Source organism: Alosa sapidissima, chromosome 19 (assembly GCF_018492685.1).
Source record: "Alosa sapidissima isolate fAloSap1 chromosome 19, fAloSap1.pri, whole genome shotgun sequence".
In the NCBI taxonomy this organism is placed as follows: Eukaryota; Metazoa; Chordata; class Actinopteri; order Clupeiformes; family Clupeidae; genus Alosa; species Alosa sapidissima.
In genome coordinates this window covers 11,574,593-11,590,060 of record NC_055975.1, presented here as the reverse complement: position 1 = coordinate 11,590,060, position 15,468 = coordinate 11,574,593, and the positions used below count along the sequence as shown (strand labels likewise).

At 40.5% G+C, this 15,468-nt stretch overlaps 1 protein-coding gene and 1 long non-coding RNA gene across 7 annotated transcripts in view; one reads left to right on the top strand and one right to left on the bottom strand.

Moving 5' to 3' along the window:
• The window catches only part of LOC121692665, a 10,462-nt gene extending 3,560 nt beyond the window's left edge, over positions 1-6,902 (bottom strand). Inside the window, exons 1-2 of the long non-coding RNA XR_006025311.1 lie at positions 6,839-6,902; positions 1,430-1,555 (exon numbers count right to left, since the gene is read on the bottom strand). This is a non-coding gene — a long non-coding RNA (uncharacterized LOC121692665). The remainder of the gene's footprint in view (positions 1-1,429; positions 1,556-6,838) is intronic.
• The window catches only part of ralgapa2 (Ral GTPase activating protein catalytic subunit alpha 2), a 111,221-nt gene continuing 101,643 nt past the window's right edge, over positions 5,891-15,468 (top strand). For 4 of the 6 annotated variants that reach the window (XM_042071421.1, XM_042071427.1, XM_042071424.1 and 1 more), the window contains exon 1: positions 5,892-6,134. In XM_042071421.1, the coding sequence (XP_041927355.1) occupies positions 6,029-6,134 (106 nt within the window). In that variant the 5' untranslated portion in view covers positions 5,892-6,028. Of the gene's footprint in view, positions 6,135-15,468 lie in introns of all 6 variants that reach the window. The other 2 variants (XM_042071420.1, XM_042071425.1) reach the window with 1 other exon arrangement.

The following is a 15,468-nucleotide window of genomic DNA, read 5'->3' as shown; positions in this document are numbered from 1 at the left end:
TGAGATAGTCTACACACAATGTTTTTTGGAAGAGAGTTAATTAAGTGTGTGACGTTTCGGGAAAGTTGGCAGTTAAGGCAGATCTCAACACCTACACAGCAGGAGACACGCCAGAACAAGCTGACTTCATATTTTGTGCCTTTTAATGAGGACTATATTATTAAAGGTAAAGCCAATGGATTCTTTTCTACATGGTTATGATCAAGGTAAGAACATTCAGTCAGCAATGCTTTTGTCATTACTAGAATTAATGTCAGCAACAGCAATTTTAGAATTGTTAAAGGATTGCATTATTAGGCATGATGCTGAGTTACAATAAGTTGTATCTCTGCTCATTGGGTCATAGACTTCACCATCTTTCACAATACAGGTCTTTTCTTATTGTTATAACTCAATAGGCTACAGTGTGAAGTGAAGTGTGTTTATTCATTTTTGCCATTACAACAGGATTGTCTATAAAATTGAAGACACCAGGCCTAAGCTAAATATGTTTTTGTGAGCACTAGGGTGAGCATTGTTTATGCACATTTGCAATGCACTGTTTGTGCAACCTGACGACCCCTGGTGGCTGAGCTCTGATTGGAACATCATCCGGACTGATCCCATCCTTCACCGCTTCTCCAAAAATACCTTAAGGTGTGAATTAATTCACCCATATGCATAATGTAAATACAATTAATTTAGATAGACATTCCCTCTGAAATGCATGCATGTTATGACCTATCCACTGCATTCTTTCAAATGTGAAATAGGTCTATTTGGTAGGTCAACAACTAACATTACTAAATAACTTTTGTCCAGGAAATGTCCATGTTATGAGCAGCCAATGTATGTTTGCTCCATGTGCATTTAAATCCATGGCATAACCCTGTCACAATGTGTAGGTGTGCCAACGAATAATGATTGCTACAGTAGCCTGCACCCGTAACATGGTATAATGGGCTACATTAGCTTTTAATGGCACTCAGTGCACAAAAAGAAAGGCCATAACCATACAAGGAGAAAAGTCAAGTATTTCCGAGCTCTTTATAAGAACAATTTAGAGCAGACAAGTGCTTTTCAAACCTTGGATTGAATTCAGTATGACTTGTGTTAGTGGATCCATGCGTTCATTTATGAAGTAACAGTGCCACCCTCTGTCTGAAACCTCTACACCCAAAGGAAGCTGTTGGACATGTCCCCAGTAGTGCTTCCCAAGTGAAGGTCATTTTGTGTTGAGTTGTATGGAAATATTAGGATTAATGTTGTATTAATACTTATGGGATGATCATATATAATATCATATATGATCAAATAATATCAAATCATATAGCCTATGCAAACATTGTTGATGCTTCACTCATCATTCCAATTTTCTCTGTGTTCAGTCCATTACCAACTGAAGAATGCTCCACCTCTTGAATTCATGTGAACAGGAATGATTTCTTACCTTATCAAATTGTTCAAAACAATCAATGTCAGAAATTGTCAGTTCAATGTGCTTTTGTTTTGTAATGGCATTTTTTCTCCAACAGTCCAAGTCCAGAAATTCCTTGTGCTGAGGTTACTGTCGGACCTGTTAGGAAAAGAATGCACAGCTGTGAGAAGTCGAGATAACATCCAATTGCTCTGTCCTTGTTGCTAAGATATTGTTGATGGTATCATCTACAGATGATTGCTTTCAATAAGATGCAATTCATTTTTCCCCCTGCTGAAAACACTCATTAAAAATGGTTAATTGGTGGGATGACTGCCAAACATCTGAAGAACACACTGTGGGTGTATGTGTGCCTCTCTCTCGGTGTGTGTGTGTGTGTGTGTGTGTGTGAGAGTATGTATCTCTCTCTCTGTCTCGCTCTCTCTGTCTCTCTCTCTCTGTATAACAACCAACCAACCCATTTTGAACAATATGAAGAATGTGCATGGATTGCCAAATATGTTCTTCTTTTATGTAGAGTGAGTTGGTTACCATTTCTCTTTTTCACTGGGGTTGAGAGTTTTCTTGTCACAAGACTCCCAACCTTTCCCTCCCTGGCCAATACACCTTTTTTTTCAACCACACTAGTGTGGACCTGGCTGCATTGCCTTTATCTGTGGTGTATATTGAGAGTCTGTGAGATGCCTGAATGGATTTTTACAAATGCATATTGTCCATACTGAGAGCTTATGCTTCTTTGAAGTGTAGACAACCCTGAGAAATAAAGGTCTTTGCTCCAGCAGTGAAGAAAATGTTGACCTTGGAAGTACACTTATGGACACAGTGCCATGGCCCTGTTCTGATGAGTAGCTTGCATTAAGCACAGGCTGCCCTTGCTCACTCAGGACGAGATCTCAGAATAAATATCAGTTGAAACTGGCCTTGAACTGATTCATCAAGATTACTCTTTCTTTTTACAATATAGAAAGATGTGAAGCATTAAATAAAGAAGTGGAAGAAGATGGTGATGATGATGATGATTATTACTGATGTCAATACCATTATTATTATTACTATTATTGTTAAATGTTCTCATGCCTTTGATAGAACCTCAGAGTGCTCTTGCCACAAGTGCCACCTGCTGGCCCATGAAATGTATTGTGAATGTCTTATAGGATGAGCAGCTCTTTGGATATGCTGAACATTCTAAATTAAATGTACTAACCATTGACCTACTTATATCCCCTATATTACTTAGTGTGAGTTTTAACACTGTGATGTGATATTACCGTTATTTGCCTGAAGACATGTTGTATTTCTCTGGGGGGTGAATAGATCCTTGGAGCTTTGAAAACACCAAGTGTCATTCGCTATTGTAGTTAGAGCTGTATTCACTGGTTTCATGGAGCAACTCTCAAATGACCTTGGCTATTTAATGTCTGCCTCTTACTGTGCTCTACCTGTAATCTCATTTACTAGCTGTGGCAGTTGGCAGGAAAGTCTCATGTATTCTACAACCAACAGACTAATGGAACCAGGGCTGTAGTGGAGACTACACACAAGTAAACACAGTTTATCCACCTCTGAAATTTCAGAAATATAGTTTATCCACTTCTCAATAGAGTGTATTAACCAACTACAACTTTTAACATTCAAAGATCACACTGTATTATCCACATTCACAATATGTACACTCATGACCACTCTAGGAACCATTTACATGTAATACCACTGTTATAAACATGGGACAATAACCTCCACCATCATCAAACATGTTCTGAATGCCTTTTTAAAAAATCTGACACAGCATGGTGCAGTCCACCTTACCATGATCCCAGAATTCATAGTTTGCCCACCTCTTATTTTACCACTACCCCTGAATGGAACTACTGAGTGAGTGAGTAGTCTTTGTGGAGTCTTCACATTGTAGTCAATGTGAATAAAGGTTCATGCCAACTGAAAGAAAAGATCATTATAAATCCAGGATGTTTTGTATTTTTTAAGACACAAAGGTCATACAAATCTTAATAAAATAATCTGCATTGAAAATGATATGTAATAATCCAGGCTCTGATGGTGAGTTTTAGAGGCAAACATTTAATTTGAATTAATATAATCATGAAATAGAAAAAAAAATCTTTGTTTTAAAGTGTAAATCAAGGCTATGCTAGAAAACTATCATCTTATGAAAAGTCTGAAAAAGACAAGCAATTTACTTACTTTGTCGCTTTTGAGATTATCATAAATTAATTAAATCTGACAGTTTTAAATCCCTGCAAACTTTCCTTGTACAGGGGGCACTTTTTTCACTGCCGCTGCTTACATCAATCCTCCTTTCCACTGCACATAGACATGCACACTTTTTTTCTGCCTGGAAATGTTAATATGTCTGCATGCTAATTATCTGAAAAATCAATTAAAATCATTGGGAAGCTGGACTTGCCTTAATGCACTGTAACCTTCAGTTCACTTAAACTGCAGGAGGCCTGTCTGCCATAAAATTAGATTTCTTCATTCGAGGGGGTAAAAGCTTCCAGTTAACAGATCACATAAGTGACAGTTGAGGATGTCTGTCTGGGGACGGCAGCCGTACTGACCCCCATGCCCTTCATCTTCATCTTCATCAAGTCCAGCGGGGAGCGCAGTTAGGCGACATTCCCAAAGAACCACAATAAATAACCAATTGCACATAAGTGAGCACAGTAGAAAGACACAGATTTCATTCTAAACGTGTTTGCTTAAGCAGCTAAATGTGACACCTATGTTGTATGTTTTAATATTGTGATATATTTGGTTTATGTGGTACATCTTAAGATGCCAATTTTCTTTATTTCATAAATATACTGTAATTTAGCAATTATTATGCTTTCAATTGTCCACATGTTTGAAACCGTTATGTTTTCATCCCAAGCCTGTTCTTAATTGTAATGCAGTGTTATGAAGATTCCATAGGTTAGCTGTGCTCAAACTGTACTGGCATGGTTTTGTCACATTTTGATGTAAATGTAAATCAGGTTTATTGGCCAAGTATACTTGTGTATACAAGGAATTTGGTCTCTGCATATATCCCATCCATGAATTAGTGAACACAGAGCACACAGTGAACACACAATGAGGTGAAACACACTAACCCGGAGCAGTGAGCTGCCTTGCTACAGCGGCGCTTGGGGAGCAGTGAGGGGTTAGGTGCCTTGCTCAAGGGAGCTTCAGCCGTTCCCACTGGGATCGAACCGGCAACCCTTCGGTTGCAAGCCTAAAGCCCTAACCAGTAAGCCACGACTGCCCCCTTTGACAGGTGTTTATCTTTAAATGTTTAGGGGTGGGGTGTTGCACTAAAGAGCATAATGTGAGTACATGACAAGAGGCTGAAATTTGCAGACCTTGCTAACAAGGCTATGGGGTCACTGGCTGCTTGTGGGTGTGATTGTTGACAGACTAGTTCAAAGTCAAAAAAGATTGTCCACTGGGAGCAGCAAAGTCCGACAAAAAAAATCCAGAAACATGCCACATGATATCATATTTTGCCACAAGATGGCGCTTGAGGGCATACTATTTCTATCACATCAGCGAAAACAGACAGAATGTTGGCTTGCCTACTGTATTCAGTAGATTAGTGTCATTCTCTCAACAGTTGGTGCAAAACTTTCATCCTTAGACTTCAAAGCAAGGCTGGCATTTAACAAAGAAATTAGTAAATAAGCCTAAATGACACCAACAGAAAAAACTTATCAGAACATGTGAGACTTCAGAGTGAATCATAAGTGAATGTTCTGAATTATTGCTAAAATATCCCAATTTTTAAATACACATTATGAAATGTGTCCTACCATTTTAAACAAGTGAACTATTCTATAATAATCATGGGTTCTCTTCCAGTATAGCAATACATTGGCCTAATGCTGGATTTTGCTTTAATTCTTCACAATATACCTTTCTAAGAAAATTAAGTAGGGTCTAGGCCTATATGTATATATTCAGTTAAGAAGTTGGTCAATAAATATCTGCTAAATGTAATGTAAGGTTAATATGCAGTTTTCTTAGTATGCTTGTAGGCCTAGTTGTGCTCTCATGATGAAACAGTGAGAAGAGGATTAGCGAGATAGGATGTAGGAGGAAGCAGTAGCCTACACTTACAGTGGTCAGATGATTTGCCTTCTCTCCAATAAACAAAGTGTGAAAATCTAAGTATGATTAGCCTACTGACAAGACTAGAACAGAATGGAATTTCCAATAAAGTGGCATCCTCATTTTATGTGACAACAACTTGTCAATTTATTAATAATCTAAATATTTACATGTTTTGATAGGATCACTAACGGACATCTAAATTAAAGTGTTATTTTCTGAAATACTATCCAACTCGACAGAGAATTAATTTCAGAGAAACTTAATTGTGAATAGGCTACAGTTAATAACCAACCTGCTACGTCCTCTGGGGGCGTAACCACGCAAACCACTTTCACGTTACGAGACCCTGCTCTTCCGTGTTTACACACCCACGTAAAGGAGGAGACTCGCGCATAGTGCAAGTTTACCAAGCAATCATAGTGCAATTGCGGGCAAAGTGACACATAGCAGACTGAATGGTAAAAGGTGGTGAATTCAGGTTTCACGATTGCCTTCTACAGCGGAATGTTCACTCGAAGGGGCTATGGCGACGTCAAGAAATCTACACAGAAAGTTCTGGACCCAAAGAAGGATGTTTTAACGCGGCTAAAGCATCTTCGTTCACTACTAGGTGAGTGAAATGACATCAGGCTTTGATGCAAACACGTCGCGTTTCCCAGCCGCGGGCGGGCTGGTGTAACAGAGGTGGCCGGTGGCTTCTTACAGTCCTTGCGAATATGAACAAGCTATACAGTATCTGGCTCGCATGGAAAATACTGTCATTAATTGCAAACGTTGGTTTGGTATCTCTGTTCTGACAGTAAAGACTTGGCGTCCTGCCGTCATGAGACAAAGGGTCGTTTAGCTCACCACACAATAATATTTGCATGGAATATTAGCAAGCTAGCAAGTAGCAAGCTAGCTTTTCTGTCTAGCCAGGTGGCTAACTAATGTTAGCTGTCTTGGTGGCTAAGTGGTCGATAAAGGCTAGCCTGACATTATTGAGACTTCTTATTAAGGATAACAAGCAGTTCGACAGAATACGCACATTTGCAAATAACATTTTAGTGGTTGAATAACATATAAGCTTAGGTACAGCAAGCATCTTCATAGCCATGGCTATCCAGGAATGATGCATGAATAGGTTCTGTCAACTAACGTTAACGTTAGCCACAGACAGCAGGCTAATGATAATAGTACAACGCTAGCAATAAATACTGGATTAATGCAGTATGGTGTTGCAGGTTGATATCAGCGACTAGCTAGTTTGCTGTCTGATGCATCATGTTACCCAAATGTTATTTCTTTGCGTGAGACTGAAAGTAATTTGCTCACTGCGATTGATGCAGTCCTGTGGGAACGGACCTAGGTTACTTTTCTGGTCTTGCTCTGTCTGCTTGCAAAGCGACATAGATAATGTTACAGTAACCTTACTGCTGCAAGTTGTAAACAACCCTCGCGCAGTCGTGTGTTGCAGCCTACGATGGAACATAAGTCTGGACATTGCTTATTAGTTGTAAATCACTTAACGCTCTCTTGCCTACTGTATGTTACTACATATGGACTGGTCTGATAACGTTGAACTATTATGACTGTTATCCCGTACAACACAGCAGTATTCTATGGACATTAAGAACAGCTTTTACTGTATTATATTAGTGCTATTTGGGAACTTATGTTCAATGAGGGGAATGTAAGATGTTGGCCTATCATCTCTTGGAATCACCTCAACATTCCACTTTCCCTGGGTTCTCATGGACTTTTTTTCTTCGCCTGAGACTCCTGGTTATGCTCCTCTGACCACCAGGGATGGAGGACAGGGCTCTGGTGACAAGGCTCTCTGTGTGACCTATCTTTGGCAAATACCATTTGCTGGATTCCATAGTGCCCATGTAGATTTCAGTAGCATACGTTTTTTTTTTTTCCGCTTCTTTCCTTCTTGCAGTTCCTTCTGAACTGTAAGAAGAATGCTCTTGTTTTTCAGTATGCTTCTCTCTATTCACAGGAAAATAAATGTTGAATGCAAGTGAATAGACAAGATAAAACATAGATAAGAATTTTACGTCTTCTTTATACAGTAGTCGTAGGAAGTAGTTTTGGAATCCCAAAGCAAGTTGAGACCTCAGTGAAAGAATTCCTTTTCACAAGACGAGCACATGGCTGATGGTAAAACAGGCGTGAACTGCAAAATTGTACAGAATGAAAGATGGAACAAGCTGATTCAGAATAGAATGAGAGATGGAATGGAAAGATATTCACTGACTTGCAACAAGATGATCTGCATGATTTGATACCCACTGCTGTTTATTACATCTCAATATTTTTGAGTGTTGGGATGTCCACACACATATTTGTGAATCTCCACTCTCACTCTCATCTTCACTTTCATGTAGTTTGGTTGAAGTTGCTGAAAAGTCTCATTGTTTATTAGGCACCATGTACAATGATACATGATAAAATCATGCCATGTTATGCTCAAGCACATATACAGTGTGTGAATTGTGTGCAAGAGATAGGCAAAATCAAGTCAGATGTTTTCAAATCTGCGCTAAATCCTTTAGCGTCAATCCTATCAGTGTTGTTTTGTGTGTTTGTTTCCATCATCACGGCTACAGTCAGTGCCTCTGATGCGTTCAGCAGCCATTTGTTTTTTTCTGTCTCACTTTCAGTATCCAAGTCACTGGATTTATGCTTTTAATGGGCGACAGCCTAAGGCCAAAGTTATACTTTGCGTGTCCGTGCTACAAGTGCACCTAGAAAAGTGACCAAAAATGTCAATAGTCTTCAACAATCAAGAATCAGCAAATATCTCTTGGACATACTGTATGTTGTTAACACTTACACCTGTCAAAATATCACTATAATCCTATCTTAGGCTATATTCCATTTTTCATCTCCATTGATGGCCATTATATGTCGGTGGTGAAATCAAGGCTTAATGCAGTTTGCATTATAAGCTGTTGCACATTTTTAAATCAGTCTTGCAAAATTTAATTTAGGGTAATTGATTATGATTGTGTGTTCAATCTTTAATGTCATACTATTGCAGCTTCTTAAGAGTGGTATTGTGCTTAGCTAAGCAGTGTGAAGTGAGGATGTTTGGGTTTAAACACGTGTGGATTAGTTGTCTTGTTCCATAACTTCCATAACTTGAGATAGCCTATGCCAGTGCTAATTTAGCTGAAATCCAGGGCACCTGTTTAACAGGACCATAACAAAAGTTTTCCTGGCAGCACTGAGTGTTTGATTTGTGCTGTCCAGGAGTCTCTTCCTGCTGACTCCACACTGGTTCAATGTCAAGACCAGCAGCCAGAGGATACAGACCAGTTGAATCTGCCCACCGCTTCCCACGTCTGGGGGAAGATAAGGTCCAGCTTATCCAGCGACCGTTATTAGGTCCACCATTTTGTGGTCATCCCCTTCGCAATGTGGCGGGGAGCAGTGTTTTCATCAAAGGAAGGATTTCCTCCCACTGCCTGGTTCCTGTGTGGACAGGAAGTCAGGATGAGTGATGAGGTGGCGCGCTGCACACTTTTAATTCCTTCTGTCAGTCTCGGTCCCCCTGGGCTTCTAATTCACATGACCGCAGGCAGGCAGGCTGCACGTTATAAATCACGGCTACTCTTGTCTGGTTATTGTTGTTGCAGTCTCAGGGAAGCTCGACTCATTTGCGCACTGTATGACATAATGGACACACGGACACACAAACACACTCGTTCATGTACACACACACACACACACACACACACATACACGCACATACACATACACACACTCACATACACATACATACACACACTCACACTCACATACACATACATATACATACACATACACATACACGCTGATTTTTCCTCACTCTTTTTCCTCTCTCTCTCTGTCTTCCATTGTGTGTTTGGAGCTTGGGAGGGGGGCCTTTTCCATGTCCCAGAGGTACATTGTACCCAAAGTAAATGCTATTATAAAAGTGGGGGAGAGTCTCCTTAAATGTCAGTCACATCCTGAAACTACTGCAGGAATACTGCCGTGTTGTTGGTGACCGTTTCCCTATGGCTTCAGCTGAGCGCAGTGCTGAGGGAGCAAAAATAAACATGAGTAAAACATTAACAATAGAGCGATCATGTGCCAGCCTTAAGTTCAAATTTTATGTCCTCGCACACTCTTGAAGAACTTGGAAGTGTGTCCTTCTCTTTTTGTCTGACCATGCCAGTGTACGTGTGTGCATGTGTATTTGTTTTTGGGTGGCGTTTGCGCAGTGTGTTCCTTTGTTGAGTGTGTTGTGATGATTTGCCCTTTGCCTGTCCTGTCAGAAGGTGTGCATGTGGAAGGCGCTAGACACACACACACACAGACACACACACACAGACACACACACACAGACACACGCACAGACACACCACTGGTCATGCTTGACTGGCTGTGGCTGAGTTTGGTAATTAGAGGACCACCTGATCATACACAGCATCCCCTGGCTCCTCCCGCCCTGGCCAGTGAAAACACACAACACACACAACAAAGACAGCTGTCAGTGTGATCTCTCAGCCAACGGCCTCTGTCTGGAGTCGCTTGCGTTTTGGTGAAGGTTGATTTTGGCAGCCTGACAGCAGTCAGGTGATTGCTGGACGTGTTGTACATTTTAAGACCGTTTTACGGGTCAAACCGATCTCATGCTCGACTCCCACTCTGCTGTAAGCATGAGGGTGCCCTCCTTAAAGAAACCTCACCTCCAACATCTCGCCATATCTCTGAAACCTGTGTAAACAAACACACTGAGTTGCAGGTGGCCTTTATGGAAAAAGGGGGTAAATAAAACCGAGTGTTGTGGTGATAACAGTTGCTGGCTTTGTGAGTGAGTGCTTTGTCTTTTTTACTGTGTACTTCAGTGGAGACACTCCTTTCCTCTTTTGCCCAATGAAGACAGGGTGGTTCTGGTAAACTGTGTGTATGCCTGTGTGGGGAGTACCACCATTGCTTTGTGATCCGCTGCAAAGGCTCGGTTAGAATGACGTACCTAAGAAACTTAACTCCAGCGTCTCGCCTCTGGCCATGGTCTCCTCTGAGATCTTCTGACATCTGATTGGTCCCTCTCCCCCTCAGCACAGCCCGCATGAGGGTTCTGAATTCCATTATCTGGGTTTGTTTGTTGGTTCATCAGATAACTGTGACTAGGGAGAGAGGATGTGGAGTGGAAGCACTGTGGTTGGAGAGACATAAAATTACTTTTCACACTAGATAGATAGCAGTTATTCATGGTATAGGCCTAATCAGTTTTGTTGCTGTAGCTTACCATAGGGGTCTTCAAACCCAAATAAATGGCTGACTACTGCCTAACAAGGCTAATTCTGTGATTTGTGTGCTGGTGTTCAGTTTTCACTGAACACTAGTTGTTACTTATTGTACTATCCCAGTAAATCTGTGAGAATTTCCTTTCAAGAATTTGTGGACCAGTTATGGTTTCTGAAGAGTCTTATCTCATGGTCCGGCCTTCTTTTGTATATATGAAATGGTATAAGAATTCCGTACACATGAAGTTGAGTTCGTCATGGCAGCTGATCTACAGGCCAACTGTTGTCTAACTTTCCACAGCCAATTTGCATTCTGGTGCGAGGCGTCTGCTCGGTGGATAAGTGCAGCTGGTTGTTAATGATCTACAAGGACTAAGCTGTCAACAAGCTTAGAACTGAATTCACTTCATCAGGAGGGCAATAGAGTACCTCTCTGCTTTCCTCCTGTGCAAAGTGATGATTGGGATAAGTGCTTGCTCTGTTCATTATAGTGTTATCCCATTTTAATCTAGGCTCAACATATTGCAGAAAAAACTGACCTATCACAATCAATATCAAAGATGATATTGGTATTGAGGCTTGATTTAATCCTCCCTGTTTGATTTGTTGGTGATGTTGGTTTCATGTGCCTGCTTGACCACAATCTTTTTTTTTTGTGTTGATGATGACTTTTGCATGGATATGAATTAAATATAGTGAGTGAATCATAGGCCCTTACTGTGATAGGCCTAATTGATAAAGAATCCAGACTCCATCAACAGAGAAGCACAGAATAATCAGATGGGCAAATCTCTCCTTATTTACATGACATTTCCCCACAGCATGCCATAAATGGCAGTATTAGTTTGTCACCTAATCACCCATACTTGTCCCTGACACGTGCACTGAGTGAACTGACAGCAGCCAGACTGCGTTTGAACATCTCTTTGGAATGTTAAGCATTTTCGGCGGAATATTATAGAAAGAGATCACCTGTTCACAACGTTCCCTACGTGAGCCTAATCTTTGCCGGCACGCAGCATTCGTGTAAGTTCCACGGTCAAAACATGGGTGTAGTTGCTGCTGGTAGCAGGACTGGTTGGGTGACATTTGAGAGTCAGTAGGGGTGTGCCATGTCCAGAGCTGGTGTCATAGTGACCGCTCGCTGTGCTGGCAACAGGTGAGGGCGTGACCAAAGCTCGTGTGCTGCCAAGTCTGCCTCTGTAACAGTTTGGGTTGAGCCACTCCTTCCCTTTTGTCCGTTATGGACCAAGTTCCTGTTATTCTTCAATATGGTCGGTTGTGAAATGGAAGAGAGTGATCAAGTTTGTTGTGTAAAAACAGGTCCTTCTATTAACTGACTATAAGCTTTACCTGAAAGTAAAAGTGTAGACAATTTTGTTGAATCGTCAAACAGAAACTTTTAAAATTATTAAGTCATATTCTGCAATAAACTCATGAGCAGCCGCTTTCCTTTTAAACAATTATTGGTATAAATGCATTTATACTAATAGCTCAAGCTTAAAGCACAAACCATGATATCTTTAGTTTAGGCATCCTTGAACAGTGGAAACTTGCCAAGACTCTCCCCAGCTCCGGGGAACTGTGTAAGCGAGGGCTTTTGGCTGTTATCTGGTGTCTGAGAACCCTATCACTGGCTTACCAATTGGACGGCAGTGGTCAATGCATAACACCCCGCAATGACAATGAAATCTTTTTTGCTGTCTGATGAGTTGAAAAGTTCAAGCTAATTGAACCCCTCAGTTCTCAATTATGCTGGTGCTGAGTTAGGCCACGAAACTGAGCTTCTCAAGAACTGCTTTCATGGTTACAAAGAAAGGGAAAACACTCTGAGTTGTATTGTATAGGTCTTGCTATTTGGGTTTCAAGATCACATGGTAACAGAGTCACACTCCCACTGGATTGTTTGGTGCCACTCAGCAATTAATGAACCAAAATGTAAGAACAATATGTCAGTTTGTATGTATGATTTTAAAGTCATAAAGTGCTCGGTAACAGCGTTACAGAAAATGAACATCACTTACCATAAAAATCAACATCATCAAACATGCGGTTCTCATCTCTGTGTTCACTGTGTGCTCTGTGTGTTCACTAATTCACGGATGGGATAAATGCAGAGACCAAATTCCTTGTACACAAGTATACTTGGCCATCCTACCAAGGTGCTTTCTTTTGGAAATTATTTTAATTTTTGGGCCTAATGCCATTGAGGGAGGGGCAAAAAACTGCTTTTCATGGTAGCATAGTTACAGAACAGCATATTTTAAAAATGTTCCTTCAAATCCTTTAGATATGTTTTTCTTCATTTTCATGTCAAAACCATAAAAAGGGAAGTATGTATAACATAAAAAATAGAATATGAAATAGTTGGTAATATCTTGACAAATGACAATTACTTTCAGCTAAATATGCTTTTCAAGAGCACAAACTCCTAATGCCTCACACTCCACTTGTCATTATCTTCAAAATGCTGTTTGATCTAGGGCACATAGAAACTAAGTGTTTTGTAAACGTTAACTGATTGGTAATCATACCAGATGTGTTTTGTAGAGATGTATAAAGTTTTATTTCTTACCCTAGATGTTAACATACGTGTTCCCTTCCCCATTTGTTTTGGTAGGCAGCAGTCTGATGATCAAAACCAGGCTATAATTAATGTTACCCAATAGGGTGTGCGAGTTTAGGTTCTCCTTACCCCTACTGTATACTGGAGTATACCAGAGTTGGAAGCATAAGGAAATTCTGTGATTAGATAATTAGATGTTATTCGCCTGGAAAATACTGGAGATCCCGACTTTGTTCATGTTGCTCAGCCTTCTAGAGTAGCGTGAAGCCCCCATTTTATGTGATTTCTCTTTAAGTCTTCTTGGAATGTGAGGCTATGGTATGGACACATTTTACTGTCCCGCTTTGAGAATATTTGACCGGAGTTACATGAGTTCACATGACGGAGGTTATACAGAACACATACTATTTGTGACTGACTTGTATTCCACCTTCTCATGTGTTGTCCTAGCCAATAGCTTACACACACTGTAGCTGTCATGACTACTAATGTAAATAATAATAGAATATTCTCTCTAGTTTAGTCTCTGATGGATATTGCATCTCTATTGGATGCTGAGGATAAGTAGCTTAATTTAGTGTATTTCTGCTGCTCACTCTGTTTTGCGCATTGTACAAATTGAAAATAATCAATTATTATTGATATATAATTATTTAATTATCAATAATTAAATAATCAACTATTGCAGTTGTTGTGAGTATCATATGTAGTCTATTTGACTTTTGTTCTTAGTCGTATTGTGCTTTAACCATGCACCATGTTTTTTTTTTCTTTAAAGGACTTACAAATTAATTTATGTAGTGTCCTAACCACAAGATTTTGTCAGCAACACAGAATCCCTTTATACTGAGGAGGGCAAAAGAATGGACCTTTTGTTTATCAGTGATGTTTGTGTGCCTGAATCTTTTATGAGCGAGAGAGAAAGAGAGAGACAGAAAGAAGGAGAAGACACGACAGACATGTTAAACCCACAGGACATTCCTGTCTCCTCTGCCAGGTGCAAATATATATACCCAAAGAGGTCTTTCAAACAGTTGAGAGAGAATCATAAGTCCATATTTATAGGATTAATTTACACCACTGACTTAGAAATGAAAAAGAATGATATTTAGGATGGATTGTAATGTCTCTCCTAGATGCAATGACTAATAAAAGTTATATATAATACTGAGACACATTTTACTATGGACACATTTTACTGTCCAGCTTTGAGAATATTTGATCGGAGTTACATGAACACCCATGACAACATCCATTTCTAACAATAGTCTAGAATTGCAATGCTGTCTACCAGCCAGAATAATTGTTAATTTCATTGCTGGTTGGTTGTGTCAGGTATGAGTGCGAGAGGATGTTTTATGACAATCAGAAGCAGAAAGGGGACCCTGAAGGGGGGTCAGGAGTCAGTGGTCAAGCAGCTACTTAAAACCACTGCAGCGTGCACAGCACGTCCCTAGACTTCCTGCATTCTGGATGGAGCAGGGTTATTTCTGCTCCTTCTGTGTGTGTGTGTGTGTGTGTGGGGGGGGGGGGGTGTGTGTGTGTGTGTGTGGGGGGGGGGGGGGGGTGTGGGTGGGTGTGGGTGTGGGTGGTGTTCCACTGAAAAGGAAGCTGAAGATTATATTTATTGTGTAATTGAAACGGCAAATGAATAAAACTGGTCAGTCAGGTATGGTTGGTTGGTTTCCCTTTGCTGCTGTCCAACATGACCAATGCTCTCCAATTTCATGTGGCACCCAGTAGGCAATTCTTAAATAACAGCAAATCTTAACTTAAGTCATTGGTGTTTTTCTGACATGTCACCCCTTTATTTTCAGAGAGGATTTAGTATTTGTGGAGAAGCACATAAAGATCCACTTCAAACTCGCTATTGCTGTGCTAGTGAGCAGCTATCAAGTGAAAAACTCAATCTTAACCTGTCTAACCTAGGCCTTCATAAGAGAAAGTTGAATGGTGGTAGTAAGAGTTTTCAACTCTTGGAATCAATTATATATCCTTATTGTCCGCTGCGTCTGCACTGTACACACTGGTGGTGGGTATATAAAAGAGCGACTGCAAAGAGAATGCCGCCGCCAGGGGCTAGCCAGCGCTGCGGCCTTGACACGGTGACTTCA